At 40.8% G+C, this 18,169-nt stretch overlaps 2 protein-coding genes across 2 annotated transcripts in view; one reads left to right on the top strand and one right to left on the bottom strand.

Annotated features, from left to right (window-relative positions):
* The window catches only part of soul3 (heme-binding protein soul3), a 24,752-nt gene extending 17,666 nt beyond the window's left edge, over nt 1-7,086 (top strand). The window contains exon 3 of the mRNA XM_046856007.1: nt 6,970-7,086. Within this exon, the coding sequence (XP_046711963.1) occupies nt 6,970-7,008 (39 nt within the window). The 3' untranslated portion in view covers nt 7,009-7,086. The remainder of the gene's footprint in view (nt 1-6,969) is intronic.
* Nucleotides 142-18,169, bottom strand: LOC124390184 (TOG array regulator of axonemal microtubules protein 1-like). Its single transcript, XM_046855968.1, has 22 exons — nt 16,223-18,169; nt 14,136-14,199; nt 12,870-13,001; nt 12,451-12,711; nt 10,890-11,122; nt 10,441-10,670; nt 10,266-10,354; nt 10,031-10,183; nt 8,760-8,825; nt 8,472-8,662; nt 7,991-8,132; nt 7,693-7,914; nt 6,976-7,093; nt 6,094-6,199; nt 5,112-5,347; nt 3,879-4,037; nt 3,639-3,765; nt 3,436-3,548; nt 3,165-3,336; nt 2,774-2,993; nt 2,172-2,258; nt 142-1,303 (listed from the first exon to the last, which is right to left on the bottom strand). The coding sequence occupies exons 1-22, from the start codon at nt 17,246-17,248 to the stop codon at nt 1,044-1,046; spliced, it is 4,407 nt and encodes a 1,468-aa protein (XP_046711924.1). The 5' UTR covers nt 17,249-18,169; the 3' UTR covers nt 142-1,043.

Below are 18,169 nucleotides of genomic sequence, written 5' to 3'. Positions count from 1 at the left end.
TTTTCCTATTGTATTGCATGGTATTGTGTTAAATCAAAATCACACCGCATTGTAATATAAATTGTGAATTGTAACCCATCAGCATATATATATATATATAAAAATAACCACATGCCTGTACAGCAAAAATATCAGAAATCATTGTTTTACTGAAATAATTTTATTTTATATATACATATATCTTTGTCATACACCATATAGAGAAACATGTTCAATATAAATTAACATCAGATCTCCAAAAAAAAATTTTCAAGACTGGCACTAGACTGAATTACAGACCTGGGCATAAATTCATGTGTAGAATAGAAATATATATCTATTAGCTTTTCAACAAATTACTCTTCTTTTGCTTGTTTACCAAAAATACAGCTGCTTACATCCAAAGTTCATTTCTGTATACATCAAAATATATGTTTTTGTACTGGAAATGATTTTCACACCACTTCTATATTTGGTCATGCATGTAGAACAGGTCCAGCTTCTCAGTTAATAAGTCATTATAAAGTTTTGCATCTACACACACACAACATACTGCAATCATATAAAGCATACATGAAGCTAATACTGTGTCATTCCACTTCCGAGCTCTGGGAGAAAAAAAAGTGTTTGTAAATCAGAAATGCGCAAGTTTTAAAACGACCGTTTAGAAAGAAACAAAAAGTCACATGACGCAAATCGGACGTTCTGCATTGTCGCCTACAAAGTGTCGGCATTTTGTATAAAACTCGTAATGAGGAAAAGTAACAGCAACGAGCACGCATTACAATATAAATCTACCTAAAGTGACCACGTTATCATGATAGCGTTTAATGCGAAAGTGCCAAAAGAGCAGCGCTCTGGGAATCTTAAACCTGATACGCGATCAGCTTAAACTACGTTCCTTTAATTCGGGACTTTTTTTTTTTTTTTTTTTTTAAAAAGACTCCGAGTTCTGTTGCTCATTCAAAGTGATTCTAGTATCTGTTTAAAGTGCAGGCACTGTGAGAACATATTTTCAAGTAGTCTGTCTGGGGGGGTGGGGGTGTTTGAAAGGTTTTCGTATCTCAGAGGGCCGTGAGGGTCTGCAGGATCTCATTCAGGCTCTTGAGGATGTTAGAAGGTTGTGCAGCTGCGTGGTTGAGCAGCGAGGGGCCCATGTAAGTGTGGAGCGCTTGGCACAATTCGGTGGTGACCCCTCTCATGGTGCCGCTCCTGCCGTGGACCGTGCCGCTCTTGCAGGAGGAACCCAGGAGGTGCCACAGCAAGGGGAGTGCTTTCTGCTCGACCAGCTGGGGTTTGCGGGGGTACAGCTCTCGGACCAGCTCTTTAAAATAAAAAATATAAAAATCCAAATAAACAGACAGTCATGGAAAAATGTGTGGCTAACAGAAATACAGGATACAAGAAGCTGTGTATGAACCAATTCTTTCAAATTTGATTGATCTGAAGCAATTTAGTAAAGAAGAGTTTGGCAAAAATGACATTTGGGCCTTGATAAAAAAAAAAAAAATAAAAAAAACAACTAAAAGGATTTACTTTTTACTTGGCAAACTATTTTACAGAAAATAACAATATAAAACAATAAAAATAGCTTGTATACGTTTTAACTGATGGTATGTTTAAAAAATTTCGGAGAATTTGTAAAGGTTTTTAATTTATTTGTAATTGTTTTTGTAATTTTTTTCTCGTTATCACGACTTCTCATGATCTTGACATGACAGTCGTTTGTTTCCTCGTGATCAGGAATTTGTGTACAGTCAGATCCCGACCTACGACTTGTGTGCCTCTGCGTCGGAACGCATCATAGAGATAAAGATGGCATTAGATTTTACTTTGATAAGCAACCTGCTAAAAAATTGTCAGCGCAAATAGTCGACTGCTGAGCCTTTTTTTTTTTTTTTTTAGTACTGATAAATAGGAAGCGATGTTTGTCACGTCGAGATCACGAGAAAACGAGAAAGAAAAGAAAAATGTATATAATGCATTAAGTCCTAAATTATATAAAACAGCATTTAATAATACAGTACTGAAACAGCTAATAATTCTTATGAATACACAAACCACAGTAAAATGACTGCATCTTGACGACATCATGGTTTCATAGTTTTTAAAAGCAGTTTATATTAGATAGCCATATAAACGTTGCAGAAAAGATTGTGGTGATCAGATTTGTGGAGTTTCGGGTCGCATACCTGCAACTCTCTCAACAAGGTCCAGTTTAGCCTTCCCGCTGAGAAACTGCGCCTTTGTGCAGAACGGCTGAAGGAGTAAAGTGTTGTCTGGGGGGGGGTTCAGAAAGCAAAGGGTTCAGAGAAATGTTCTTATACTTATTCGTTTCCATAGTAAAAATCATCCAGGAGATGGAGATGCAGGACGTTATATATGATCCAAAAAAATCCCAATAATAATAATAAAAAAAAAAAAAAACATTGATTAAACATTGAAAAGTTATTTGTGTGAAATAGAAAAAATTTCCATAAGCAGACGTTTATTTGAAAGAGAAGCAAAGAAGCATCAGGTACCAAGAACTTCAGTTAAAGTAGAGATACATAAAAAAAAATGTATTAATAATAAATACATAAATAAATAAAACACATTTTCGTTTGAGTAAAAAGTTGAGTAAAAAAGTACGAATTTGAAATGCAGTGAAGTAAAAGTCTCCTCAAATAGAAATACTTCAGTAAAGAACAGATGCGCGAAAAAGCTACTCGAGTACCGTAACGAATTACGTTGACTTTAACTGTAACTACTGTAACTATAAACTGCATGAAGTTCAGGAGAAATAGGAACTCACCCAGGTTGTCCATCAGAGCGTGTATGGCAGCCACTGCGGCCGCGTAGATGGCGTCATTCTTTGAGTTCAGGTGGTTGTCCACCACGGCGGGGACGAGGATATACACCACTTGAGCCAAGTTGTCCTTCAGCAACCTGATGATCTTTCGTAAGGCCTCCAGCGCATAAAGATTCACTTTGCTGTTTGACTCCTGCAGCCTTTCTTTGAAAGCGTCGAACACCTGGGCGAAGAACAGAAACGGTGTCTCTTAGCTTGATTTGCTTGCAGCCCACAAAACCCCCTGAGCTGCCTTCTGCATCGATCCAACAAATCGGTCATCAAAGAAACCTTGTTATTTCGTTTTCTTAGAACGGATAAAAGCGCTAAAATGAAGACTGCAGGAAAGAATTACCGGGAACATGTTCCGCGTGACCATGCATTGGTTGCCTTCGCAGTCAGAAACCAGCTGGTCGATGCCCTTGATGCGTTCGCGGAAGTCTTTAGAAGCCAGCAGGGCTTTGAGCTGCTTGACATACTCCGTCTTGTCTGCAATGCTGTGGAATTGAGCTTTACTGTTGTCTTTGCTAAAATATAGGACAAAAAAACCCACAAAAAACTTCAATCAAATAAAAAAAAGAATAAAAATCAAAGATTTTATAAATCCCCGAGCTTTAAAAAGGTACCTGCTGGAGATCTGAGGTTCGCGAGTCAGAGAAGAGGCACGCACCAGTCTGCTGCCAGATAAGGAGCGCCTGCCTCGAGCCGAAGGAGCGTCCTGAGGCATCTCGCCCAGTCCCTAAACACGATTACACGATCAAATAAAGGAAAAACAAACAAATGTACTATGGAATAATGTTTGGTCAAACACGTGTTCTGAATTCGAAACCTTGGTCTTCAGCGTGACGACAATGTCCCTGACGGTTGCCAGGTCTTTGGCAGGGATGTACTTTTCCATTATTTTATCAAAGTCGCGGTGAGACGACAAGAACAGAAGCATTTGTCGGCCGAAATATCTGAAAATGCAAAAAATAAAGCACCAAAACAAAAAAAAAACATCAATAAAACTATTTACAAGGTTGAGAACTGGGTGATATACAGAGCAAAAGGTGGTGAAATCGGTGCTCACCTGGTTTCTTGAGAAGAGTCTTGTGCCAGCTTGGAGACGGCAGGTAGGATTCGGTCAGTGAGATCTTTAGTTCCAGATAGTAAGCGTCCGCTGCCAATCTTCTCAACCAGAGTAGCCAAGTGCTGAGCGGTGCACTTCCTTATGACAGCGCTCAAGTGACTGTTAACAAAAACACAGAAAAGAGAAAAACAATGCCTTTTATGAATTGCAAATGTATAAAAAGCTAAGTGGTCTAAAACAGCTACAGGGCTGTAAGAGTCATTATATGCTGTATGGCCAAAAGTTTGTGGACACCTAACCTTAAACCAGGTGCTCACTGTGCGATTTTGGCCACGATTTGGTCGTCTGAGGCATTTCCTTCGATAAACGACCGTCAAAACCAAGAACCGATAGGCGCTGGTGGACAGTGATGGAGTGAATCTAACTCTTTGAATGATTAAAACGATCATTTAATCATCATTCCATCATTAGATTGTTGTGCTGAGAGTAACGTTCGAGTCTTTTCACATAAATTGAGTTGATTAAGCGAAGAGTTTGCGACAAAAAGGATAATATTAACATTATAGCCATAATAAATCATAGTACTTGGGATGCTTAAATACATTGAAAAACAAATAAGATGCTTTTTAAAAGCGAGTCAGACGGACAGTACAGCAAGAAGAAAAACGTTCGGGGGGAAAAGAGTGTTTGTAAGACGTTTTTCTGCCAGCTAGCATTAGCGATTAGCTTTGCTACCAGCAGTTTTTTTCTTGTGTGCGTCAGTTTTTTACTGTCGTTCAGTCTGACATTATGACCGCTGAGATCCTACAGAGTGACATGGGGATCATGTTCGTACAGTCTGACGAGCAACAACGCTGAAAAATATTGACTGTTACAAATCGCACATTCTATTTGATATTTTTTTCTTCCATTGAACATTTGGTTCCAATTTTATAGCTCGACTCTTTTCAGTGAAAGCGTCGTGTCTGAGCGCGTTTGTGTTCATTCGGCTGTAACCACTAAACTGAAGACTCAGTAATAGAAAAATATTGTAGAGAAAACGATGGGTTATATTGAAAAAAAGGTGTAGCATTTAAATTTTTCGCTGGTTGACTGCTTGTCTTCTAGGTAATAAATTGACCAAAAACAAATCTATAGAATAAAAGCTGCAAATCCAGGACTCTATTGTAACATCATACCTAGATTGGAACAGAAATTGGTCCTGATCGATTTTAACAGCCATTTAAAACGTACCTGATTCCTCCGGTGAGCAGGGCATTCATGCTGCGTATAGGTGTGCAGTTCTGCACCATGCTGTCCAGTGCTGCATCCACGTCCTGTCTGATGAACACATTTAACTCTCCTGCTTTAAGCAGCAGAACTTTGGCTGTTGCTTCCAGTTCCTGGTCCATTCCCTTCTGTAGGCTGGCGTAGAGCTCTCCTAAAGTCACCACGGCAATGCGGGACACTCCGGAACGCAGGTTCCGAACCTACAGCACACCGAGGGTTTTAAACAAACCAGACTTTTACTAAATACTAACATAACCTTTAACACTCAATTCCAGACTTCAAATCGGGAGCACTGTAAAGTTCCATGATGTTTAACACATTTTTTCAGCAAACAAAATTGGCTTGACCATATCTGGAGCACAAGTCTCCTATACTTAGCATAGAATGTCATTAAAAAAGAAAGAAAAAAGAATTTAATTAACATACTAGAGGTCCACTGATAGCTGATTGCAGGAACTACCAGCAAAAATCCATACCAATAGTTTTTCTGGGTTGCGTTATATAATACTAGAGGCGAATCACTGACGCCACTTGTTTATTTCAAGTGTCCTTTTTAACTCATTTTGCATGCAACCGTTTATATTTATTTGGAGTGATAATTTTTTGTTTCAGTTTCAATGCACGTCTGTTATTTTTATCAATATTGATTAATATCATTAATATATTCAAATATAATTAAAGTTCAGTTGTATTTTTATTTATTTATTTATTTTAATCCAAAATCCATTTTAAAAAAAAGGTTCACCGGTTATGGGCAGGTATGATCCTTACTATCCTTATCGCTAAAACCCAGTATCGGTCAACCTCCAGTATTAACCTCACCTTTAATCGTTTGGACACAGGGTCATCAAAAAAAATACTCCAATTCTGATTCAATATTTGAATATAAGCATCTCAGATGGCTACCTGCGAACTCAGTTAAGTGGGATGCAAAGGAGTGGCTTACCTCTTGAATCAGGGCGAGGCAGACCTCATGAACCCTACTACTCAGCACATCAGAGTGATAGCGGGCCAAACAGCGCAGGGACTTGAGCCCTTCGATTTTCTTCTCCCTGTATAAAGAGAGAGGAGTTATATCTATACATTGTATATTAGAGATGAGTATCTAGATGCATGGCCAACAATACGATACATCAATAATACATAATATTGTGATACAATTTAGCCTGAGTGCGATGCGCCGCGATCCGATTTCGATTTGATTCATCCGAATGTGATTCAATTGGAAGAAAAAAAGATGCTGTGCAATTCAATATGAGACAGATAGTTTGCTTTTATTTCTTTGCTTCATACATTTACTTATGTACTTATTTATCTATCCAGCTACCAAAAGCATTAGATGGGTTTTACCCATTCGGCACAGTTCAGGAAGTCAGGAATCAAGCTCACTCAAGTTTTCACCCCTTTGACTTGGCAAACCAGGTCTTCCTGCAGCTCGGTATGTGCCTAAATGCATTGTCATGTTGTGAGGAAAATTCTAATCTTTTTTGGGGGGGAACTTTTTGTCTAACAGCCAGTTTTCCATATACAATTTGCCATATGGTGTATTAAATTACACAACATTCGTATTAAAGGAACTGAACACTGACCTTGTTGCTGTAGTTTAAAGTATTTGAGTAAATGTACTTCGTTACTGTGCTTAAACAATTCTTTTGGCGACTTTCTAGTTTTATTGCGCATTTTTTTTTTTTTTTTTTAGAAATTCATTAACAGCAAACATTTTACACGTAAAGCTTGTGACCTTGTGTGTAAGACAAGCACACTTTTAATAAATTATTTGTTATTTTATTATTCATTAATTTTCATTTTCCATCGGTTCTAGACTCACCATTCATCCGAGCTGAGCAGTCTGAAGCTCTGAGAAAGAGCTAGCTCTGGTCTGGAGAACGGCCGCAACTCCATCTGCTCGTTGGGATCCTTCTTTGGGGTAACGGGCACGATTTCATCTAAATGGAAAGTATGGAAGCAGAAATATTCTCATATATTGACTCGTTTCCTGTTCTTTTGTGTTTTATGTACAGCGAATAAATAAATAAATAAATGAATGAATGAAAGAATGAAGGATAAAAGGAATTAATTCACTTCCAAATAAATACAGTGAATTCATGAATAAATACACAATCTTGTTTTTTTTTATCCCGACATTTGCTAAAGTATGCTGAAATAAAACATTTGAGTAGAACATATCTTTAGAAAATTAAATATTTCATTTGTGCCAATTTAATCGACTACTTGAATTAAATCACTAATAAAAAACTGCATTGAATGGATTTTTTCCATTTTATTTGTGTATATTTTTTCTTATTTGAATCAAGCAAGCATTTAATTGAAAATTGATTTTAAAATGTAAACTGTTGCTGTTCACAAATGCTTATAATAATAAATGACGTTAAAGAAAAGTAATGATAAACAATTTTAGGTTTTTCATTTCTTTCCCTAACTGTGTACTGAATTTGAACTGTGTACCGTTACACCCTTAATAGAAATATTTTTTTTCAACTATACCTTTAAAGAAAAAAATCCTTGATATACATTAAAGTATTACCAGAGCCGTTGGGTTGCGTTCTGGTCAGACTGGGAGCTCGTCTCGGCCGTGGAAGGGTGTGTCTACTCGGGAGGCCTGTAGGGGGGCTAGGCTGATAATGTGGACTGATACAGTTTTGTTGATTATGGGACCCCTGTGCATTTCTAGGGCTGGAGGGCGATTCCCTGGTGAGGCTTTCAAGCTTAGTGGAGGGTAGAACACTGCCGTTCAACTGCAACTCAGCTGGGAACAGGAGGGAAATGATGATGACTCCAGAGCATGAGCATGAGAAAAAGCATTCATTTTGTCAAACTCTTACCTTTCAGAGACGCTGCTTCATCTGCCTCAGCTGTTACACGTCTAAGGCTCTGTCTCATTCGCGGCGAAGGCTGGGATTCCGGATGTTCTAACCGATGTTGCCGCATCTTATCCCTTGTGTAATTGGACAGTTTCACCCGCTCCTGTAATTACAAGTTTGTAAGATGGCGTAAATTGAACAATTTTAATTTAATACTCAATCCGTATCGAGTTTTACTGGTCCCTCAATCTCAAGACACTTAAAAATTTTAAATTCATGTACAATATCTATAACTTTAGTCTTAGATCTTGAGATTTTGAAAGGTTTTTTCAATGGCGCTCAAACAGGAAGTGAACTTGGGGAAAATATTTTTTGAAAGAAATCAGGAAACCTTAAGATTCTACACAGTGTCCAATTAAAATAAGTTCTTATTAGTAATAAATTATGGGCCCATGCATAGAGAAAATCCTGAAAACCGGTGGATATGGAATTCGTTCCTTACTTGAGCATAAGATTCAGTAACCATTGCTTCATCGGGTTCAGCGCCGTCATCGGATTCTGCATGACTTCCCGATACAGCATGGCCATACACACCAGCTGGTGGCTCCCATGGGCCTTTTTTTAAGGACTCCTCCCGCTCAGGACATGCTGCAACATCAGAACGGCTTGGAAGAACTGTGGAGACAAAAACTCCTGCAACGCATATACAACATCCGTTTTTAAGGACGAAAGCATCTTTATAAACTCCATACAACACCTTTTTCCCCAATAGAAGAGAGATTGCACTAACCTTTCCCAACTACTCCTTCAGACATGTCGCTGACCGAGGAGGCCTTCGTGCTGTATATCTGCGATCCTGATCGACAAAGAGCCAGTGACTTATTACTACTAATAATATAGAATACTTTAGGATACATGTATAGAGTAGAACTTCAACCCAAAAGCAATTTCCAGATCTTACTGTTGGCTATGAAACAAATTCTAAGCATGGCCCCTTCTCTTAAAGCCAAATAATAGTACAAAAAGGCAAATGGCTGAGCAGCTTTGTTCTGTCTTTGCCAGATAAATATAAATGCATAGAAAGCGCAATTCAGGCAATGTCTGAAATTATCAACCGTAGGTCTATCACAGCAAGCCTAAGTAATGGAGGTCTGTGAAGGTAAACTCTGGTGTTAAGCTATTTTGTGATTTTGCCCAAGCAACGATTTGAAAAGATGTGGATTCAGGTGTCTCAGAGGAGGCACATGCTAATACCCTCCTCAGTCAGCAGCTGTTACTATAAGATTCGAAATGGTACAATGAGATACAGTAAGAACATACACTACGATAAAATCAAATAAGAACTTTATTCCTTGTGCCCGAATCTGCTTCAGATTGGTAATGCACATTCTGAGATACCGCACAGGGTATTATATTACAAAAAAAAAATCATTGAAAGCATCAAAATATTTTGCCTCGATGCTTTGTTTAGTCTACTGAACTACACACGCAGCACGGACGATTATTAATGACGCACCTCCCGCTAAACTCTGGAGTGCTCTAGACGGGTAAACAGAAGACGCTGCAGAATGAAAATAAGGAAGCCTGTTTCTGCCACATAAAAACAAAACAAAAAAAGTTTTTTTCTTGCAATTCCAAGTTGTTTTTCTCTCGCAATTCCTTTTAGCCAATCGTGAGGCGTCACCCCCGCTGTAGTGGCAAAAAGTTTTACATTAAAAATACAATTTTAGCAAAAAAGAAAAAATAATTTTTATAAAAAGAAAACTATTTCCTCTTGTACAGTTAGCATTGTTTTTTTAATAAAGAAAAACTGCTTTTTATCCGATTACTCGATGGAAAAAACGGCAAAATGCTTGATTACTAGAATAAACGATAGCTACAGCTACAGGGTCGGTGTTCATTGTGTCAGCTACTGAAAGGGGAAAAGTAACATGTTTGATGGCCACTGTGGTGTTCTAGCAAGGTGGTCTGGGTGGGACTTGGAAAATGTGACTTAAAAATCGAACATGGACTAAACTTCTAATTAAAATACGCACTACATTTACATACACATCAATTCACCTCTAGCGGGCCGCAAAGCTCTGAGCGGCTCACGGCCTGAAGGTCTCGTGTGGGGAGGCGAAGGTACGTCTCGCTGCTTGTCTTCCGCTGCTGCTCCGTTCGAATAAGATACTTTCTGACCAACAACACTGACGCTCACATCCGGTTGGACACCTGCGAAACATTTCACATTACACTTGATACACTCAATGCAGTGGAAATATGGGGTGTGGCAGCCTGGTGTAGGTTGATGTACCTTGAGGACTTGCTTCCATGGAGAAAGGAGTTTTCTTTTTCCCAGATGGCACTCTGGCTATACATGCTTTTCCTGTGGAATTCCCAGGGCTATGGAGGTGAAATTTAAGAATAAGACATTATCTATATGGAAGCAGTATTTTAAAATCGAAAACTGATCAAAAATAAATGAGCACCTGCTGTGAGTGCCATTGATGGTGGGAGTAGTGGGGGAGTAGAGGCTAGATAGGCTGCTCTCGCTCATTGGGCTCGTCACAGATGGAGAAGTCTGAGAGGATGAGTCGAGGTTCGGTTCGAGTTTAACAGCCGAGTCTGGACTGTCCGGATCTGGCTCGGAGCCGCTCATGCTCACCTTTGCCCGCTTCTTAGCTGCGCTGTTACGCAACGAGCGTAGAGAGTTCATCATCTGTTTAAAAAAAATTATAATAAATATTTTTACCCCTAATAAATGAAATCAACCAAATAGTTATTTAATAAAATTTCTAAAGAAAATTATACCTTTTACACTATAACATGGGCGCATGTTTGGTTATGAGGCAACAGTCTACAGATATTATAATACTGCCATAACGTGGAAGTTACATTTATTTTATTCGCATTGAGTTCATTCAACTGTCTCTCTCACCTCTTCCTTGTCCACCGGCTCTTCATCAGGTTCCTGCAGGCTCATGGACGTCAGGTCGAGGTGGAGATTCCTGCTACGCTGATCTCTCGGCTTGGCTGCGTCCTGCGCAGACAGCTGCGTGACTGGAGAGACGGGTGGAGAACGCCTGACTGCGTTCATAGCCTGAGCGAACGATGAGGAGGACGCGGTCCGAGACGCGTGCTTTGGAGAACACCTGGTGGAGCCAGCATCACCTGCATTGAGTAGCTGAGGTTCAGTTCACTTGAAACTCAGAATGTAACCCCCGCGAGTTTCGGGGACCACTGTATTATAAAATATTATTTTATATATCATTTATACCAAGCAGGCATTTTATTTATAGTTGTTTGAAAAAAACTTAAACTGTTGATGTTCACAAATTTACAGTGAAAGTATTCACATTTTGTTATGTTACAGCCGTATTCCAAAACAGATGCTTAAAATCTTTGCAAATGTATTAGAATAAAAAAAAACCTCACGTACATAAGTGTTACATAGAATAGCGTAATTTATGTACGAGTAACCCATGGGCTAGTCCTTTTTTTTTTATTGGCTCTGTACTCAGGGTCGTTGTCCTGCTGGAAGATGAACCCCAGTCTAAGCTCCAGAGCAGGTTTTCATCCAGGATGTCTCTGTGCCCTTTACCTTGATCTTGAAAAACATTCCCACAGCATGATGCTGCCACCACCATGCTTCACTGTAGGGATGGTATTGGCAAGGTGATGAGCGGTGCCTGGTTTCCTCCAGACATGACATTTGGAATTCAGGCCAAAGAGTTCAATCTTTGTTTCTCAATCTTTGTTTTCCTTCAGCAAACTCCAGACGGGCTGTCATGTGCCTTTTACTAAGGAGTGGCTTCCATCTGGCCACGCTACCATATAGGTTTGATTGGTGGAGTGCTGCAAAGATGGTTGTTCTTCTGGAAGGTTCTCCTCTCTCTATAGAGAAATGCTGGAGCTCTTTCAGAGTGACCATCGGGTTATTGGTCACCTGCCTGACTAAGGCCCGATCGATCAGTTTGGCCAGGCGGCCCGCTCTAGGAAGAGTCTTGGTGGTACCAAACTTCTTCCATTCCCCAGATCTGTGCTTCGATACAGTCCTGTCTCTGAGGACTACAGTCAATTCCTTAGACTCCATAGCTTGGATTGTGCTCTGACATGCACTGTTAAATGTGGGACCTCATACAGACAGGTGTGTGCCTTTTGCCTTTCCAAATCATGTCCAAAACTGCATCGAGCACAGGTGGACTCCAATCAAGTTGTAGAAACATCTTAAGGATGATCAGTGGAAACAGGATGGCAAAGGCTGTGAATACTTATGGGCATGTGATTTTTTTCGTTTATTATTTTCAATACATTTGCAAAGATCTCAAACGCACTTCGTTTGTAGAATTTTGAGAAAAATTATTTTAATCCAATTTGTAATAAGGCTGCAACATAAAATGTGGAGAGCAGTGAATACTTTATGGATGCACTGTACATACATAACCATCAATATTATATTTTAAAATTATATGAAGCTTTGACTCCAGTTATGTAATTACCGTTATTGTTCCTCCATGGACTGGGATCACCGTGTAGTGGGCTCATCTCCCGAATGTTCGGCCATGTGTTGGACATCGAGAGTGCAGAGTCAGCATGGCTTCTACGAGACAGTGTGGGCGTTAATTGTACCCCTGGAAGAGTGGCGAGGGGGTAGGAGGGCAGCAGAAAGGAGCCAGGGGGAGTGGAATTGGACGGAAGAGAAAAAGTACGCTCCACATTGGCGTTCCCAGACACTGGCAGCCGACCCGTCCTGGGAACAACTGCAATATAGAGAACGTCCACTGGTGAAAACTGTGCTCGGAATGATTTTTGAAAGTACAATGCTCTCTGTGACCTACACTACATTTTATTCAACTTAAAACCACTCCAGGAGGAAAAAAAAATTGACATTCTGTGTAAAATATAATTTGTGAGTCACCTCTGTCAGCATCGCTGGAACTGGCTGCTATAAAAATGTCCGGGTTCGAGTCTAAGCTGCCGCTTCGACGAAGTCGGACTGTGGTTTCTCTGCGCCGACTCGAGGAGCGTGACTGAAGTGGTTCTGTTAATCCTACATGACATAAGAGACAAAAATCTGTTTGCATTACCATATGTAACTAAAGTGGAGGTCATCCGTTGTGCCCATTAATTAATCGTATTAATAGTTGATTGCTGGAACCATCTGAAAAAAATCTATAGTGCTAGTTTTTCCGGGTTGGGGTATACAGTACGAGAGCGGCCTCTAGAGGCAAATCACTGATGTGTTTATTTCAAGTGTCTTTATTTATTCATGCAGTGTTACTTTTTGTTTCAGTTTGAATTGGCAAGTACGATCCAACTAAGCTATCGGTAAAATCCACTTTCAAGTGTTGGAAACAACTGCTAAATCCTAGGACTGTAATGAGGACTGAAATTCTCAATTCAACAGCCATTTTTTTTTGCTTTCTGTTCTCCAACACGTAGCACATCTTTACCTGGTTTGTTTTAAACGCGACTTTACGGGAGTATTCTTGGGGTCTAAAAGGTGCTTTACTGTTCTTGTTTATGCAACGCTTAGGCACAAAGAATCCTTCATAAAGATCCTCGTTCCCCTCACCTAAATAAGCGGCATTTTATTATTTAGAACGTGACCAACGATTTCTCCTTGCTAAACGGTTTCTCTCTACTCCGCTGCTGCTACGTGAATATGAAGGAGACCGAGGCGTGTCCTGAGAGTCACATACAATACAGATTAACATGGCAGAGGTAGAGCTGCATCTTCCTAGAGACAGAAGAGGTAAAGAACTACAAAGGCCTGTTTGTGAAAGGGCCATGCTGTCTGTCTAAACCAAAGCAATAAAAGTGAACTGTCTGCACCACAGTGAATTGCATAGCATCATCGTTTTCCATTGAAACACATTGCATTGAATCGCATTCATGTTGAATCAAATGGAAATCGGATCGCGCCGCATCATAACGGCTGCTTCGCTTCTCTCGAATGTATCGTATTGTTGGCTATGCATCGGGATGCGAATTGCATCGGGCCTCGGTTATAGAGATGCGCATCTGTAATCTAGAAGAGTGAACACTTAGCCATGTGGCATGGGGTTAAACGTTAAGGATGCGTCACTACTTGCACAAAAAACATTATTAGAAGAAACAAACTGCACATGAAAATAGAAGAAGAGGGAGAAGGAGAGAGAGAGAAAAGAAATTGAAATCTTACCAGAATGGGTAACACAGGTTTCCTGATTCAGCCTCATGGAGGTAGTGGGATCATCAAGGCTTGACTTTAAGAAAAAATGAAATTAAAAAATAAAACATTTTTACTTGTCACATATACAGTACAGCACAGCGAAATTCTTTCTTTGAAGAATTTCTGATCATGTATCATGGTCAGCCATGATACAGCGTCCCTGGAGCCCACAGGGTTAAGAGCCTTTTTCAAGGGCCAAACAGTGGCAGCTTGGTGATATTGGGGCTTAAATCCCAACCTTGCGAACAGTAACCCAGTTTTGCTATGCAAAAATATCGAACTGCTATGTGCATTCTATGGCCACGGTGGTTGAGGTTCTGCCCAAACTGCTGCCACATCTGTCTAGTATGTGTCTTTCCATGACCTTCTGATACAATGTTAGATAAAAAGCCTATGATTTATGAAGTGAACACCACCTGACCTTGTGAAGGAACACAAACATCTAAACAATCTAGTGGAAAGCTTTCGAGAGAAGCACATTGGTTAGATCACCAGGAAAGGAGAAATGAATCTGCAACGAGATTTTCCACCAGCACATATGGGGGCTGGTGATATATAGTGTATTTACTCAGCAATTTAAAAAAGATTATGCTGTAACCATCCATGTACTGTATTTCTACGAATGAACACAGAGTTTTAAATAGAAATATATTTAGTAGTTTTGATCAGAACTGAGGCTGATTAAAAGATTTAACCGAAAAATGTTTAACAAACGTGGTACTAATTCTGAACACTGGATGAGGGTTAACGTGCAAAATCACGGCAAAAAGTTCAGTTTGGTGTCCTGATGATTTGCGTAACTGTAAACAGGGTAACTACTTAGTTCTTGCATGTACTTCAGGGACGTCTTTCGAAAAAATTTAATCGCTGTGCTAATGATCCACGGCGTGGCCTTTGCCAAGGGCTCGGGTATCGTGAAGGTAAACAAAACATATTTGGTGGCGTTGTGGGAGCCTGTAACCGGATCACTGCACTGTCTGTGTGATCGATGACCCTTTAGGAGCAATCTTTTCTCGTTTCTGAGCAGCATGTTAACAATCCTGGCATGGCAACCAGATTCCATGAGTCAGCATGTTGAATGGTCTGGAGCACTCGCATATTGAACTAACCCTTTAAAAAATAAAAATAAGTTTGGGCCTTTAGAAGAACTACATGAAACTATGGCTAAAAATGATGAGAAACACAATGACCTTTCACTCTTTGAAGGGTGTGGATTTAATCTGGAAAGAATCTCAGATTACAGGAAGCCACACTTCGTCTATCTGATTTCTCAACACCTCCACATTTGGTAGAAACCCTCAGCAGCTTCATATTACAGCCACCATTTCCCCAAAGTGTCACCTCCTGCTGATCCATGACACTCACACACCTTTGATTAGGCCACCGGTCTAATTAGAAAAGTTAAAAATAAATTAATTGAAAAAAAAAAAAATCACCCAATGGTGCATCATTGGTAATGATATTCAGAGGGTCCTGAGTTTAAATACCACCAGGACTAAGATGCCATCACTGGGCCCTTGAGCAAGGCCCTTACCCTTGAACTGCTCAGTTGTATGAATACGATAAAATGGATAAGTCCGTCGGCCAAATGCCATGGATGTAAATGTAATTAATGAAGAGAAAAAGACTGGATTACATACTAAATTCCACACTTTAAAACAATGCAATTTCATTTGTCGAGCACTTTTAACAACGGACATTGTCCCAAAAAAGACTTTTTACAGAAATAAAGGTTATAAAATATAAATTAATAGGTTTAGTGCCTATAAGTTTATCTCTAATGAGCGATCCAGTGGCGACCATGGTGAGGAAAAACTCCTTGAGATGGTATGGGGAAGAAAAAAAAACAGGCTCAAAAGGGGAACCGTCTTCGTCTAAATGTAGTGTTTATATTAATTACAATCCAAATGTACATTTATTTAACAAATCCCTCACTTAGTCGAGAACCAGAACTTGCTGTTCCACATTTAGAAGCTAAAATATCGGGGGGTCTGACTGGATGCTGAGGCTTTCCTCCGAATTGCGTACAAAATGCAAGACACGAGTGAATTCCTCACCTTATCGGACATCTTTCCATTCACCGCACTGCAGGGTTCCTGAGTTCCTGCAGACGGAAGGCTTGACCTCTCCCATGGCAGCTTGTTTTTACCAGCACTCACGATCCTCCTTTGCGAAGGCGTCTCGTCCGCCAGCGATCCGAGACTGTTGTAGGCGCTCAGCCCTTCGGAAATCGCGTCGGTCCTGTGACTCCTCGCGCTGTTCGCTCTCCCTCCGTTTAGAATCCACTCCAGATCGGCCCCAGAACCGAACTGTGGAGTGCGCCGCTGGCCAGGTTTGGGGATGACCAGCGCGTATTCCACCGTACCGTCCGCAGATAGCCGAGGGAGGATGTGCCTGGCCCTCCGTGCCTGTACGGCGGCCATGAGACCCTCGGCTTCACCGGTGAGCTCTACACGGTCTATAGCCTTCGTGATTGGCTGCTTCTTGCCCGTGTCCAGGCAGTAATCAAAAACAGCGAAGAGCTCAAGGGCCGCGTGACGAACCCTCTTCTTGCTGTCCGCCAAACAAGGAGCCACCAAAAAACAAAGGTGCGGGATGTTGAAGTCCTTCCTGGGGTGTGCCAGCATGGCCGCCGTAATGATATTGAGAACATCTTCTCTGACTCTTGAGTTTTTGTGCTTTAGGTGGCCGGTCACGAGATCGAGAACTTTCTGCGGCCCGACGATCCTCATGAGCTGCCGGAAAACGTTCATGTATTCGTTGCGTAGCACGGTCAGCGTGTCCCCCAGGGTTTTGAGGGCCACCTGGACGATCTGCTTGTAATACCGGTCCACGTCGTAGTCCAGCCTTTGAACGAGGAGGTTCAGGACCTGTAGAGTGCCATACAAGACTTTGAAGTTGGTGTCGTCCAGGAGCTGGTGTAAAAAGCAGATGAACTCCGCAATACTGTCAAAGGACACCGTTTTCATGTCCAGCTCGGACAGGAGGGTTTTCAGCTCTTCGACCCCATTCGTTCGATTCTGGTAGTTCTCATGGTCGAGGAGCTGCTCGTGTAACTCCGGAGGGATCAATCCATAAATCATCGTTGACGCCCGCTCGTCAGGGTTTTGCCCACAGCCTGCGGGTTAAGCTGCCACAGATTTGTCGAGATTTCACGAAGCTCATCTCGATAACGAAAAGGTCTCAAGAATTTATTAAAAACCTGAACAAATTCTGCTCAGGATGGACTGCAGGAACTTCACCAAGACAACATTTTACTGACGTTCTGCCATGAGTTGTGGCCAAACAAGTAAACATACTGGTCTAAACAACCTGTAACTTTATTTATTTATATTTTTTAGCCAGATCATGAAGCTCTACAAAACCGATAGTCAAGGCACTGAAGGATTCTGCTAGAACTAGTTATTTACTGGTGTTACCTTTAAGACTCTCCAGGACCAAGACAGGAGAAGACAAGAGAAATAAACTGGCTAAACATTTCTTTTAAGGCAAGAATTTGGCTCGCGTTGTCCTTAAGTCCCTACCAGAACCTTTCTTGCAGGACAAGCAGACAATCTATGTCCACTTTCCACCATGTCTAACCTGGACATGCACGAACACAACACACACTCTCCCACTCCCACGCCTCGCTAATGAATTACACCGAGCTTAGTTTTTTGTCCTGTTGAACTCCAGACTCGAGGTATTGAGGCTCGGGGTCTTGTTTGCAGCTTTATTTAAGGTCCACCGCGGCTCTGCTCTTTTCTTTTTCCGCGACGCTCCCGGTGGTGTGTTTGGAATCAAAATGGCGCAGCGTGTCACAAACCAACCGCTTCCATGGTGACGCCGAGTCTCGGAAGCAGTCTGAAGCGCACAGCTGTATGCAGCTGTACACATTTCATTTAGATTTCCAAAAATTATATATTCGATTATATTACATTATATCTTAAAAAAACCTTTATACTCGGTTTCCAGTGGGGATTATCATTTGCTCCGTACATTCCTGCAGTGGAACCGATTGCGCA

This window comes from Silurus meridionalis, chromosome 8 (assembly GCF_014805685.1).
Source record: "Silurus meridionalis isolate SWU-2019-XX chromosome 8, ASM1480568v1, whole genome shotgun sequence".
Lineage (NCBI taxonomy): Eukaryota > Metazoa > Chordata > Actinopteri > Siluriformes > Siluridae > Silurus > Silurus meridionalis.
The sequence above is the reverse complement of the archived record's forward strand: the minus strand, read 5'-3'. Positions and strand labels throughout refer to the sequence as shown.